The sequence below is a fragment of the Notothenia rossii genome (assembly GCF_949606895.1).
Source record: "Notothenia rossii genome assembly, chromosome: 11".
NCBI lineage: Eukaryota > Metazoa > Chordata > Actinopteri > Perciformes > Nototheniidae > Notothenia > Notothenia rossii.
The window spans coordinates 48,860,514-48,875,613 of record NC_136910.1 but is presented as its reverse complement, the minus strand read 5'-3'; the positions used below and the strand labels follow the sequence as shown (position 1 = coordinate 48,875,613).

At 37.3% G+C, this 15,100-nt stretch overlaps 1 protein-coding gene across 2 annotated transcripts in view; it reads right to left on the bottom strand.

The window, feature by feature from the left end:
* Window positions 1-2,392: 2,392 nt before the first annotated feature.
* Window positions 2,393-15,100, bottom strand: part of LOC307024791 (5-hydroxytryptamine receptor 4-like) — a 39,895-nt gene continuing 27,187 nt past the window's right edge. The window contains exons 7-8 of one of the 2 annotated variants that reach the window (XM_079659193.1): window positions 13,307-13,357; window positions 2,393-4,298 (exon numbers count right to left, since the gene is read on the bottom strand). In XM_079659193.1, coding sequence (XP_079515319.1) covers window positions 13,351-13,357 — 7 coding nt within the window. In that variant the 3' untranslated portion in view covers window positions 2,393-4,298; window positions 13,307-13,350. The remainder of the gene's footprint in view (window positions 4,299-13,306; window positions 13,358-15,100) is intronic. The other variant, XM_079659192.1, reaches the window with a different exon arrangement.

The following is a 15,100-nucleotide window of genomic DNA, read 5'->3' as shown; positions in this document are numbered from 1 at the left end:
TAACACAAGAAAAGTCACGCACACAAACTGCCTGTAGTTGCTTATTTTAATTTCCTCTTAGAAAGTTAAGGAGAGAGTTTGGAGACCTGAGTAAGCTTGGCAAAAAAAAAGGTATCTCGTTGCAAAAGGTTTTTATCACCCTCCGATTTACAATCTGTTTAACATTTAGAACATGGTGTGAAATAAGTTTGAATTTAGTGATGAGTTCCCAAAGGTTGTGCAGTGTTCCGCGAAGAGGAGCAGTGATTACACAACTTCTTTCCATGATGACTCAAAGTAATGTTTGAGTTAAAACGTAACTGTAAACCAGCTAAATATTAACCTCTAGGCCAACACAAGGTTTTTTAGTTTCATCGATAAATTAAGTCTAATTATTATATCAGGACTTATTTGTCTTTCTTTTTTTCCGCTATTGCAGCTTGACGAGCAGCAGCAGCAGCTGTTTCCATTTCTGCTCAGCTGTATTGATTGCTCATTGATTGCACCTGTGTCAAGTACATTTAAGTAGACCTGAAACCAACTGAGGACTGAACCAATCAGAATCGGTTTTATAACCAAGTAGGTTTACACATAGGAGGAATTTGCTCTATACAGTATGGTGCATACAAAGACACAGAGAGAAGAATACTTGGCAAAACTAAATGAAATAAAAATATGAGAAAAAAAAGAAAAAAAAACTATTATTTTGACTATTATAACAAATTAACAATATACATACAACATATAATAAGGTGGGACACTGAGTACAGACATATAGTAAAATATGACAAATACTATATACAAGGTTTGCCATTGACAAATAGGGGCAATTTAAATGCATTACTTTGCACGTTTTAAAAACGTTTGACATTTACTTTTCAGGGGAAAATAATCCATAGCAAAAAAAACAGCAATAAAACTAAAAAGGAATACAAATAAATGTTATGTAGTAGCACAGTGTGTCACACAATTCTAACACTTCTATAGTTGTTATTAATTAGGCCTTTCACACAGCAGACAGCGTGTTTGGTCAAATTGTAAGACAAGCCCAGACACTGATAACACTAACGACTGCTCTGTTCTTCTCAAGAGTCCCAGTGATCCATGACTGACAGTGAGCTACATACGGTGCCCCTAAACTAAAGCAGCTTAATGGTATGTTTACACCTCTTCTTTTCCTATTAGACATGTCATCTGAATACTGTGACAAAAGCCTACTGCTGAAAGAGGAGTGTAGAGCAAACGGTCATTTTAGTTGCTAGTGTTGTTGCTACATCTAGTGGTAGTGAGGAGACAAGCAGGTAGGTTTTTAGAGTTGAGCATTACACACACACTTGGAGAAGGAATCTGTTTTTCAGGAGAAACACCTTCCTTCGCTTTTTCTATGGGAACCATCCTGAACCTGGCCTGATTAGGGTTTGTTGAGGCTGGCTTCTTACCTTCAAATGGAAGGACATTAGAAATAATTGACCTTGGAGACTCTCTTTAATGGATTAAAGACTGTATTTAGACAAACTAACATGCAGCTGCCCATAGAAGGATGAAATATTGGCCATGTGTCTCATGCGGTTAAAAATGAATTTCTGTTCCTGTGTTAACATCCAAATAATCTCAGAGCCAGGACGTTTTTAGAAAGCCCAGGTCAAGCACTGGAACTTCTGCACTACGAGATCTTTATGCTTTTAGACAGTAAACCCAGGGAGATTGTGTTGGATTCAGTGATTACAGAATAATGAATTCCTCCTGTGGATTCTCCCTGGGCTTAATGGGCAGCAGACTCAGGCGTCAGCACCAATCAATCCTAAAAATCAGCTCGGAGGTTGTTTTTGAGCGGCGTAGAGATGATTGGGGATAATCGCGTTTGCTGCAACTAAATAGGCTTCCTGACGAGGTGCTTTGTTTGTAATGGCCGCCAACAGTAATACAGGCTTGTTAAAAATTGTGTTTTAGGCCCACACAGAATATATTAGTTTTTGCTTGATGCTCATGTTATCTTATTAAATACAGAGCTCAAGCTATGATGTGTTAATTGTCAACAACAGTGTGAAAAGACCAAAATAGTTATCTAACTGCCAACATTTGGGAAAGTGTATAGGTTCAGTTGACGAGACATGGGTATTCATTCATCAAGTCTGACTGGTGCTAGGCAGTGGTTCTTAAAATAGAGATTTGGCCCCTCCAAAATAAATTATGTCGGTCATGATTTTTTTTTCATATTTATATGTGTATTTGTTTTAAGTAAAAACAGATGTTACACTTGAAGAGCGATGCTGTTCTCCGAAAGGTTGCTTTCAAAAAAATGTGGGTCACTTTAAACACCATGAATAGAGCTCTGCTGTTTACGGGTAAAATACAACTGATATCTACTTTTGTTTGTGTGTGTGTGAATGTTGCTACTGGATGTGTAATTAGGCAACGTTTTGCTAGCAGATTCGTCTTTGTGACATAACAATATGATAATATAGCATACAGTTCAATTAGAAATAAATATACCACAGACTCAAGTGTTGAAATCTGGAGAAATTAGCATAAGCCACATTTTATAGACCCGACATGAATCAATTAACACCCAATTATTGTCAAATTCTCTGTTTATTCATCATCTCCATTGCATGGAACAAAGATGAAGTACAGGGCACAGTGGACTATTAAAAGTTGTCACATTGTAACAAGACACCGTTCACATCAACATCTCTGAAGCCTGGAGGTTGTGCATTAAAAATAAAAAGGAAAGATGGTGAGTTTACTGTTTTTTTCTGAGGCAGAGATGCATTGAGAAATTGAAATTAAAATGTGAGAGTGTAGGCTGCTGCAGTATCACACCTCTGTGTGTCGATCTCATGAACGTGTTGCGATAGACAGCCAGAGAGAGACAGACCGGTTCAGATATTTAAACTGAGCTTCAAACATCAGAGGAAAGCTGTGTTATAAAGGCATTTTGAAATACCTTTGAGTAAATGGCTCTGAGTAAGTTTAACAGGTCACCAGTGCTGCCAAAACTAAAAGAGTATCTCCCAACACTGCAGGTCTGAGTATCTTTGTCTATAAATCTGTACATAATTAGATACACTTTGTCTTTATTTAGTGCTTTTGGACACTTTTTATTCATTTTTTAGTTTTTTCCTTACCTTGGACAAAACAGGGCCAGATCCGAGCTCAGGAGAGTGAATACTGACCCCTAGTGGTCAAATACAACTTAATTTAAAACCCAGTTAGCCCTAGATTCTTTACTCCATTGGCATCAGTCTTTTATATTCACCTTGGCTTGAGCCAGATTCAGCAACTTTTCAAAAAAGAAATGACTATTTTCTTAAAATCCACAATTGTTTTAATGTTCGGTTGTATTTCTTGTATGTTTTTTCAGTGCTGTAATGCCAAGTCTTAATAATTTAATAACTTAACAAACTTGTCAATTTAGCTTCATGCAGGAGGAATGATTTAATACTGGCAACCAAGCTTTCCAACCCGCTGCAGTGATGTAACAAACTAACATTTGACTGATCCCGGACAGAGATGCAACACATTTAAGACTTTCAACCGACAGAGGAAAGTGCAACAATAATTTAAATGCCTTTAAATGATCAGATCAGTGTTTCGCCACGAGGGGTCAACAATGATACAACCATTTTGATACATGCTTTATTTCATCACAAACTACTGGGACGTCATTGATTCTCTGCTACTTCAGCATGGGATATGAAACGAAGAATATAAATAAAAACTTTGGACATTACATTCAGCAGTTTCAGAGTGCCGTCGGTGCTGGTAAAATACAAGAATACAAACTACTGCTCAATAAAATGTAATCTAAAGACACCTAAAGACACCTGTATGAGCATTATCATAAAGTTTAAAAAGCAGTTGTGTTAGCCAGAGCTTTGCTTGTAGTCTGCTGCAGTTTTTCTGGACCGTTGCCCTCATGTTTCCAATCGCAGAATTTCAACAGTTCTTTTAGTTTTTAGATTGAGGACCATGGAACATATTGGCAGTGTGTTTTGTTCCATGGACACATTTACTCTTCAACTGTCCCTTTTGTTCTGGCACCAAAATGCTCCGATATTTCACCAAAAGTCAGATCTGCACTTTTCTGATGACTAGTATTGCCTCTAGTCCCGGACAGCATCAACATGTTTTTTAAAAAAAAGTCATATGAGGATGTTGATCCTAGAGTTCATATCCATGTGAGACCACCTCCTTATAAACAGGTCGTAGTTGGCTGCTTTTTTACTCATAGAGTCCCAACAGAGTCCTGGGACTGCTCGTTGGCCAGTATCGTTCGCCCATTGTCACTGTAGCTCCGGTTTGGCAGAAAGGACAATCTGAAAAAGAGACAGAGACTTTTGAGATAATATTGATTAAAAGATCTGATTGATTTAGAAAAAGGGGTTAGGGTTAAGTTTAAGCCAGAGACTGTTGAATCATAGCTGTGCTGGTAGAAATAAGCCGGTGGGAATGGAAAAGAAAGGAGGCATGGGAAATTAGTAGAGCGGGAACTTCTGTTAGCATTCTTCTCAAAGTGGGCAGTCCTTGCGGAGGAAGGAGGAAGAAGAGGAAGAAGGAGGAATAGGAGGGAGACAGAAAAAAAAGGCTGTTTCTAAAACACAAAGAGGACAATAATGATACAAAATTGGCAAAAGGACATTATTACATTTCAATGTTGCACCTTGCCCCCTGAGGCGTCATCGTCATCACACCTACTGTACAGGAGAAAGATTTGGAGAGTGGTTATACCTTTTACTTTAATCAAATCGACTAAATCCCAGTACAAATAGAAACCCTTAATTTAGCAGAAGGGGCAAAAAGTCCCTTATGAAGTCGGAGCATAATCTGTTCTTAACACAGAAGGACCTCATAAGCAGTGTATTACTAGACACACACACACAGACCTGAACGGAAGTCTGGGTATATATTCCATCTGGTAAATTCCCAAGATTAGTTCTTATCAGACAATTTGAGACACACACACACACACACACACACACACACACACACACACACACACACACACACACACACACACACACACACACACACACACACACACTATTCTGTAGAGTGGGTGTGTTTACAGTCTAAACTAAAGGATGCCTGTCTGTCAGTCTGATTCAACACATTTCATAATAATATAATCTCACTTTGCCCGATAGCATGCCCTGTTGAGACAGTCCCTAATTTCAGCTCTTCAGTTTCCTGTCAAGACACGCACAGTATAAAGGTTTATCAGTGACAACAAGGTCAGAAGACCACCGCTCGTTCTTTATTTTACATGAATCTAGAAAATAACAGATGAAACGTTTTTAAGGTTGAACAGTCAGTACGCCTTGAGGTTTTACATTTCGGGTCATTACCATCATCCTGCAGATTTGTATCTAGAGATCCTGACACTACTCTAGGCGATGAATTTAAGTCAACAACAAACGTCTGACAGCAACATCTGTCCTTACTGCCCTGAGGATAATTATATGTTTATGAGTTTGTCACATTGCATTGAAGTAATCCCCAAATGTACCCTCCTGCTAAATACACTGTTGCCCATAATGTGGGAATAAATATATTTGACCTCTCCTCATGAAATGATTGTGTCAATGTGATTTATTATTGATAGATAAAGTTGATATCTTCTCAAAACTATTGATCAATCTCTTCCAAACATCACAGTGAAAAGTAAACCACAGTTGAAAGAGGAATGTGTCTGAAAACAAAATGATTCCAACTTTATGGGAAACAGTGTATTTTTTTTTTCATTGTTTTTTTATGAGTGGAAAAACCCTGCTTAAATACCGTTTGAAAATGTTGTTAATAATTCACCATCAATTAATTGTTGTATTACAGGACAGGAGACTTGACTGGACTTTAGAGGACATTAACACTTACAGTAAACAAGTTCAGGTTTAACATTGGAGTCCCAAACATTGCACATATCTTCCCTCTGACGTTCATGCCAGCAGACTTTAACCACAGGCAGTGTGGCATTTAAAAGCTAAAAGGCTTTTTTTCCTGCATTACAGGACATTCCCAGAGTAAAAAATATGAGGGAAAAGAGTATTGGAATTTTCCCACATGTTGAATCATCAATTTCATGGAGAAACCGCAGACGTTTTGTCCAGAGATATTTCAATGGTTATTCCCACCAGAGCTTTCCCTCATGTGTCTCCTCTAATCCGTCTATCCAGATTTAGTGGAAATAAGAAAGAGATTAAAGAGATCTCTCTTGCAATACATGTGAACCTTGGTCATTTTCCATCATTATCTTTAGTTTGAGGGCAGCGAAATGTTTTGTGAGGCTGCCTTCAATTATGATAAAAATAAAATCTTGCAGGAAAAGCTTCCTGCCTCATCAGAAAGAGAGAAAGGAGAAACAACTTGTGAATTATGTGAACTTCTCTCATGGGAATCTTCAAATCTGTTTCTGTTTCTATTCTGACACGATAAGTACCATGGCCAATGGAAGTAGAGACACATTAAACGCCATTTTTGGTCATTTGTTTCCAGAAATAGCCATTTATTGCCATTATGTAATAATATCTCTACTGTTTTCAAAGATTTCTTTGGGCAACCAGTGCCTTTATTGCAGAATTGAAACGGGGAAACAGAGAGAATGACATGCGGCAAATAGTCCCTAGCTGGATTGTGTACCAAGCCCCAGTAAAAGGGCCTTTATCTCTACCAATTGAGCTATAAGGCGCATTTATTGTGTTGGAGTCTGCCACTTCCACACTGGGACCAAGTTAACAACATAATGTAACCCCCATCAAACGGACGTTGCCAGCAGTACCTTCGTTTTCATAAATTACAGTTTTTAGATATGCATAAAAGTTAATAATACTATCAACTTTTTAGAGCTTATATCAATTTTTTGTTGAATCAGTCGCAATGAATGCAATGTATCGTCTAACACTGCCTTGACTGAGACCGTTTACAAAATATTTGTTCACAAAACATTCAGCATCAGGTGTTGGTTAGTGGCTGGATCAACACAAGTCTTCTCTACTTTATCTGCCATTCACTTTTAAACACTGACTTCTTCAATCCACAAGCTTAAGGTCTCTCACTATAATCCTGTTTGGGTCGTTGAGAAGCAGCGCTCAGAAAAATAATCTGTGAGTTTGATCTGTGGCTGACTTCCAGTCTGACAAATTGAATAAGGAGATCCAAACACACATCAAAAACGACACGCTTAGGGAAACAATCATGAGCAAGGAGGACATTTGGACTGTTGGTCTGATTTAAATGTATTTTTTTGTTCTTTTGAGAGAGAAAAAGCTGGATTTAACTTACAGGAGGAATTCTGGATGAGTTTTTTGAAACTGTGTTTATTGCGCTTTTGTAAATGTACACCTGTGTGTATTCCCTCTTCTTCTGGCTGTGTGTTGTCAACAGTCTTCTGTGTAATATTTTAGAATGTATATATACTGCCTTTTGCTATCATAAACGGATAATTCAGGAACATACATACAAATAATAACTCAATTTTAAGGCAGACACTTCAATCTCGGTTGATCCATGTTTATTTTTATTTAATGAGAACCATTTCTTTTTTTGTGTCAGAGCTGCATTTAGTTTCATGTTATGAGTGTATTTAAATGCAGAAGCTAATTATGCCTATAAATAAGCACTCTCATCTAATTAATCAATCAGACTATAATTATAGTTCACTCTGGTTGTTGCCGTCCAAACTCATAACAAGTCATGCCTTTTACATTTTCACTTTCTACACCATTTGTGCTTTACTGCCTTTATTTATCCTTTCATCTGATCTTTTACAATCAGATTTCTCTCTTATCTCCTCGCGTTGGGAGCGAAAGTAGCGAGGAGGGATCGCCGATGGGGGAAATTGATAGGACGTGTTTTCCCACAGGAACGCTGAGGATATCACTGGAGGAGAAACTTCTGCTCTTTCTAAGAAAGGCTCATTTTACACCTAACAGGGCATACTACAGGTTTCACATGTTTCAGCTCATTGATTAAAAACCGTGTACACCAAACATAATCGCTTTTCTACAGCAAAAAGGAATGCTGTACTTGGGGAACTTTTATCTAAACACATGAGGTAAAACACATAAACTGTCAAACTTGAATTAATACAGGAATATCGCATTTATCATGCATTTGTCAATTTAGGTGCGTAATGGCATCTACAGCATGTGTGTTTGTACATTCCTCCTAAATTCAGCAAAGTGAACATTAGATAAAGACTCTTTTGCATATTTTAATATTTCTTTTTTTTTAAATTGTCATACAAAAAGGATTCAACCTTTTTCCCCCTGTAGTGTCTGCAGAATGTATGCCATTTTATGTTTTTCTTTACTCACACCCTGAGCCTAACAACTCAAATTCACTAGTACCTACAAACTACACATACAAGTTAGTTCATAAATCACTCATGGTCTGATTTACATGTGTGGAATATTTGATTCATAAAATGTTTTGTATGGCTGTTGAAGTTCTTTTCAGATAAATGGATTTAACTAAAATAAAGATTTGACTCAAACTTGTTAACCTTGCTTTAACCAATGCTCACATTGCTGTTGAAGAAATGTATGCAAATTAGCACATATTAAATGAGAAAAAGGCCTAATTTACATATTTAAAAATAAAATGTCCGAAAATAAATATTTACTTTATATAAATAAATGAAAAATCAAGACTTCAAACACAGTTCGAATATATAGGATGTGTACATACTGAAGCATTGGCTGGACACTCGAGGGAAATTAATTGGCTAATTGAATTCATAAGACGCTTTGGGATCTGGAAAAGTAAAACTTTCCCATGCAGCAAAATGTTTGGACAGGTCAACTGAGAGAAGCAGGGTGCGATGTGGGACACAAGATTAAGTATGCTGGATTTAGTTTTTATAACCAAAAAAGGTACTTTACTACGTTTGATTTGTTTTGACATGTTAGCTTGTGGACACCAGGCCTTATCAATTATACATCAGAGGCTTTTAGAGACCCAGATATTTTACTTCCTCCTTTCACTACAAACAATGTTGCTTCCTCCCTTCTCAGTGAAATTAGTTTTGCTCCCTGAAGTAAATGCATAAGATATGTGCTGCTGTCGTCAAATTGAGTCATTCCCAGTTGAAGAGACCCTTCCTGACACCAAACTGAATGAAAACATTGAACAGACAGTCAGCACATAAATAGACAAGTGCAATAAAACATATTAAAAAAACTCTGCGTAAACCAAGCATCAACAGAGTACACAAACATACATATAAATCCAAATATTAAATTGGTAAAAAGGTCCAGAGCCAAATTCATTCCTCATTTAACATCGAAACATGTTCTGAGAAATCTCACTCTCCACTGGAGTGTCATTCCTTCCCAGAAAATCAAATATACTGACCACCCAAGTGACAAATGTACTCCAAATATGTGCTCCAGGATAACAACAATTCAGATGGCCAAAGAAAATACCTTATAGATTGAAGTTGTATCACAAACAGAGCTCTGAAAACAAACTTTGACTCTGACTGACCCAACCTCAGACGGCACGGTTCATGAATACACAATGTCCCGCGGCCCCTTCAGGAGCGGGATCTGGGTTTCTGGGACAGAAGATACTCTGCCTTTCATGTTTCTACTATTGAGCTGTGCTCGAAAGATAAAGCAGTCATTCTGAAGGCATATTTTCAAGCAATGACCTGACACCAAATCTCAGCTGGAAGCCCCAAGAGGCAAGTGAGGGAAAAACTGTATTCTGTGGATCCATTTTCTTAGTCTTAAATAACTGATTTTCTCTTCCATATTTAGGACATAAGAACATGTTTCTTTCTGGGATTTTTGCCAGTGTCAGTATTCCTAATAACTTTTTCATCTGTGTAAACATGTGTATTCTAGTGTAGTACTATGTTCTGCCACAAGAGGCTGAACTACCAACTACCCCTTGTTCTTATCGGATAAAAACATGTGTGTTGTTTAACAGTTTTAATACTCCATACGTTCAAATGACATGACAATAATATTTGTATTCATCTCGCAAAACATGTTCCCCCCCAAAGCTCTTTCACAAATGAAAATATAACAAAGAACCATTATCCTGGCAAGTAATACAAAGAGGATAGACAAACGCTCAACAAAGATCATAGAAAATGGATCATGAAACGTTTTAAATTTAGGGTAATAGATAGTACAGTAATACCTGTTATTTAATGCTGCCTTTCATGATACCCAAGGACACCATACAATACAGTAAATACTCTAAGCAACAGAAAATGATAAAAACACTGACAGGCAACCATGGAGGAGTCATTCAAAGTGGACACAAACGATAATGACAGGTTGTTCAGGGGAAACAGAGGATGAAGAGCACTACAGTGAGTGGGCTTCCTTTGAACAGGTGGGTTTTTAGTTGGGATTTGAATGTGGTGATTGTGTGGGACTGTCGGATGTGTGGGGGGGAGTAACAGAGTGGCTGCGTTTTCTGTAGACTGTCTAATTTGGTCATTCACGTTAAAAAAACAGCTCTTATCTGGACTTCTCTATCAACAACTAATATTTCAGTTTTGTCATACTGTTCTAAGATTGGTATTTTTAAATCAAAAGAAAACAAGTAAAAATCCACAACATCGGTAAGGAAATATTTGTAATGGTTTACATCATGCTTTATAGGGCTATATGCAGCTCACGATGACATCAGTCATTTTATTTTTAAGGCATTTCTCAGTGTACTAATGCAATGTTAATTTTTTCCATATCCCTCAGGTTTAGTGGCACGCAGAATCCCATCAGATAGCAAGTCCTGGCTTTATAAAAAAAAAAAGAAATCCCTCCTGTTTTCAAAGAGAGATCATTGTTTTGTTAGAAAGAAATGAAAACGATTTCTATCTCACAGAGTTTTAGACCTTCTCCCCTGAAGTTAAACCACCTCACTTCCTGCTCAGAGATGGTCAGCCGGTTAGCGAGACACTGCTTCTATTTTAGATGCTTTATGTTTCCACGTGTCTGTGTGTTCTCAACATGCAACACTGTCTCTTTTGTTCCTTATTTGTATTACATCATTTTTTAAATCGAGCCCAACCATTAAACCTAACTTTATCTTGTGTCTCGTTGATTCAAAGATCACCATTTCTATCTGCACCCGAAGGGAAAAAGTTGTTTTTCTTTAATAAAAACCCAATAATAATAAGATAAAGTGATCAACATGCAGCTTAACCTGGAAAACCCACCACTCAATCACTACTATACACCTTAAACAAAATACACAAAACTATCTTTCTGTCAATCAAACACAAACAAACAACCTCACAGCCTTGTCACTCACTATGACTTCAGTAAGAAAAATACCACTATCCAGATTCAATCTTTAGGCAACAGCTGAAACAGTTAGAAGCAGCTTGCAGCCAAAAATAAATCTGGAAAGCAACAGTGCAGATGGACTATTGTAGATCTGAGGCGCCTTGATTTAAGACGTCATCTTCTATTGACCCATTTTGTGATGCATATAATCGCTAAGTTCTGACGGTATCCAAATGTTCCAGGTTTTAGCAGGGCAGTGTTTCTGAAACCCCTTTTTGAGATGGCAAATTAACCAAAGAGGCAATTGAGTTTTTCTCTCTGTCTAACAGTCCTCATAGTCTTACAAATAAGTAATAACATTTTGTGTCATCACTTCTTTCCAAAATGTGATGTTTTCTCTATATAAATAATTTTCACTCTACCTAATTTTGTCAGTATCAGTATTTGTTCCTTTGTACAAGCAACTTCTATAGATGGATTGTACTTCCTGTGATTTTTTTCAACTCAATTTCAGTTTTGTCCATTTGAAAAACACTGTTGCACCATACGCCATTGTACCTGAGAAAAACATGACCTAACCAATACACTAAAGACATTACAAAGCTCAAATCTGAAACTTCTTAACACTAGAACCACCAGGGGTCGCTGTACTCACCGCCAACACCACCCACCGCCAAAAACCACCAACGGGTAAAATGTACGTGTCCGCTATTAGAATGCATTGATTTCCAAGGTACAATGTTATTTTATTTATCATACTAGAACACAGGGTTCTCGTCTTTAATAAAATACTATAGTTGTAGTCATTTCAAAGTGACACAGATACGTTGGATTAACCGTCAGCAGTGTTTTTATGCGTTTGAATGCCTTGAACACAACTTTTGATCAGAAAACAGCAAAGGTAAACCGTATTTGCCGTTTCTCACCCGTAAATCGAAGTTGTGGGTTGTCTTTCCTGGCTGCTAGATCAGTGAGTTTTGATCTCACAGTGATCTATTTATCTCTCTATCTATCTCTCTATCTCTCTATCTATCTCTCTATCTATCTATCTATCTATCTATCTATCTATCTATCTATCTATCTATCTATCTATCTATCTATCTATCTATCTATCTATCTATCTTTCTATCTATCTATCTATCTATCTATCTCTCTCTCTATCTGCAGTAGACAACCAGACGTTGCTATAGCAACACATCATGTTTACGCGCAAAATCAATAGCGCGAAAATCAATGCATTTTCTATAAGGTAAATAAATATTACCCCCTGGCGCTGACCATTTTTTCAATCTGACTTCATATTGACCATTTTTAACAACAGAGGGTGCTACATAACACACTTTCAGGAAAAGTCACAGACTGCATGGGAGACTTGAATATTCTATTGAAAAAAAGTTACATTCAATCAAGAAACAGCTGCGGGTAAAATGTACCCGTTGGCAGTTCTAGTGTTAATGTAGCAAGCGTCTGAATACTTTATTTACATCTGACACTAAACAAATGATGTTTCATTGCGTCTTATACGTCTATTTTGGAGGAAAAAGAGACTCATGGAATGATGCCATTAAGGTAATTAGCTTTAATGCAATTCCATCAACACTCGGACGTGTTGTCTACAAAGAAACTGTCTGTTAAAGGCTGCGTAGTGATTCTCTCTTATCTGTAAAGTACTGAAATGGGTCTCTGACCCATTTCAATGACTAACCCATGAGAGACCAAAAACTGTTCAAATAATTATCCTACCTGCTTGCTGTTGCTAAGGTAACAAGTGGTAGAAAATAAACCACTCATGTCAAAAAAACTTTATTACAAAAAGCTTAAATGTCTGGTTCATTTGGGCAAAGAAAATCGCAGAGAATTTGGAGGACAAAACACGAGGAGTGTTTTTCCCCTAGCTATTGTGATGTGCATTTTAGAGAAAATAAGCACATAGGAAACTGTACAAGTAAAGAAGTCTGTCTGTTAATAAAATAAATACCATCAAATGTAGGTAACAGGAGTGAACACACAAGGAGCTACTTAATATTAGCTGAGTGCTGATTTTCAGGCAGAGTAATGAAGGAAGTGTGACACGTTAACCAGACCTGTGATGGGATCCACTTTGGTCTCAGCTGCAGAGCTTCATGCTTCAGAGCCTGATGGTTACAGAAACACATCAGTGGCTTTTATAACATCAATGCAGAGAGGTAGCATGAGATTTGGCAGGTCACTCCACACAAATACAATATAAAAAGCACTCACTAAGATGGCTGTCAAGTTTAAATGGGTTGCATGCAACTTTTTTAGTTTTTTACTGTCTTTGACCAACAAAAAATGGTTTGTACTGCAATAATGTTGATTAAATAAATAAATAAATATATATATTATGCAGCCCTAGTGAAGAGGTGGCTCCCAAATAACACAAACAAAAACGTAATTAACAGGGAGAAATCCTTCAGAAATGGTTATTCATAAAGAAAATCATTCATTTTTTGTATCACTCCAATTTTTGTATTTGTTCCCTGCTACTTTAGGTTTTCATTTTTTTATCACCTCCATGTAACTTGCATGAAAGACACATTAAAAAGGGCAATATTGCACTCGGGGCCTTGTTCATCAAGTGAGGACAGCCGGTAAGTCAAAGCTCGGCATGCAGGATGAAGCTCTGACTGAGATCAAAACAATTTAACTGAACTGAATTATATCATCATTAGTCTTGTAGGGGAAAATTGCAGACTTTAAAGGGAAAACAAAGAAAACAAATGAGTATAAACAAATCCGAAGGAAGCTCAAACTCATCCCCGGATTCAATATCGGCTCAACTGCACAACATACACGCCGACAGCCAGTGTTTATGACAGGCTTAAAGTAAGCCGTTGTACCGTGTGAGTCAGACAAAAAACCCATTGTTGTTCTCTTTTTTAAGCAGACGGAAACCTTTCAAGTATTTGACTGACCTGAAGCTAAAACAAAGTCAGCAGGTTAAGACTCACGGAGACCTCTGACATTGCTACATCACTGAAACTCCAATGTTACGTTGTACAGTTAAAGTTATTACTGTTTGATGACTGGAGGCTTCTATATATGAACACGTGTTTTACCCACACATAGCTCAAGTAATCTGAACCCTAGGTTCACAAACATAATGTTGATATTGTTAAGGTCGGTGTGTGTTTCACTGTCTCGTCATGGTCATTGACGAACATATTAAGTTGTCTTTTTTGTTCACTAAATTAAAGCTGCTGTATGTGAGTCATGTGACTTTTGCTTAAGACTGTAAACACCCAATGAAGCCTAACACAATAAAATGCAACAAAGCTGACATTTTCAGAATAGATGGAGGTGTGATCACTCATCATCTCCTGGTATTTATCTTCCTTAATCAGCATCTGAGTCTACTCAAGGAACCATGGGAAACAGTGATGTGAATAGTCCTCAAAAGCCCAATCAGAGCCTGGCATTAAGATTGATGGAAAGTTCAATCCAGAAAGTAAGGATTTAATGTATTGAGTATCTCTGTTTCAGGCCAACTGACGCAACATCCATTTTTCCAATCGTGTTTAATCCATTATAAATCATGTTCTTGTGACAGGGCGTCGCACCTCTTCCTGCCTGCTTGCCAACGAGATTTTTGGGATCTATGGAGCTTAGTACATGCGTGAAAAGAAAATCTTATGTGAAAGTTCTTAGACGAAAACCTGGAAAGCACTCAGCTCGGAGAACACTGTGGTAGCAATCTGTAAATCATGAGTTAGTAATGCCCTGTTTTATTGTTTATTATACTCTATATGGTAGCACAATTCACTAAATGAGCATCATGCAGTTTTGAATAAGACTTGGAACTAGCTATTGGGACTATTAACTCAATAGGGAATGTGTTAACTTAATTAAGTGAGAAG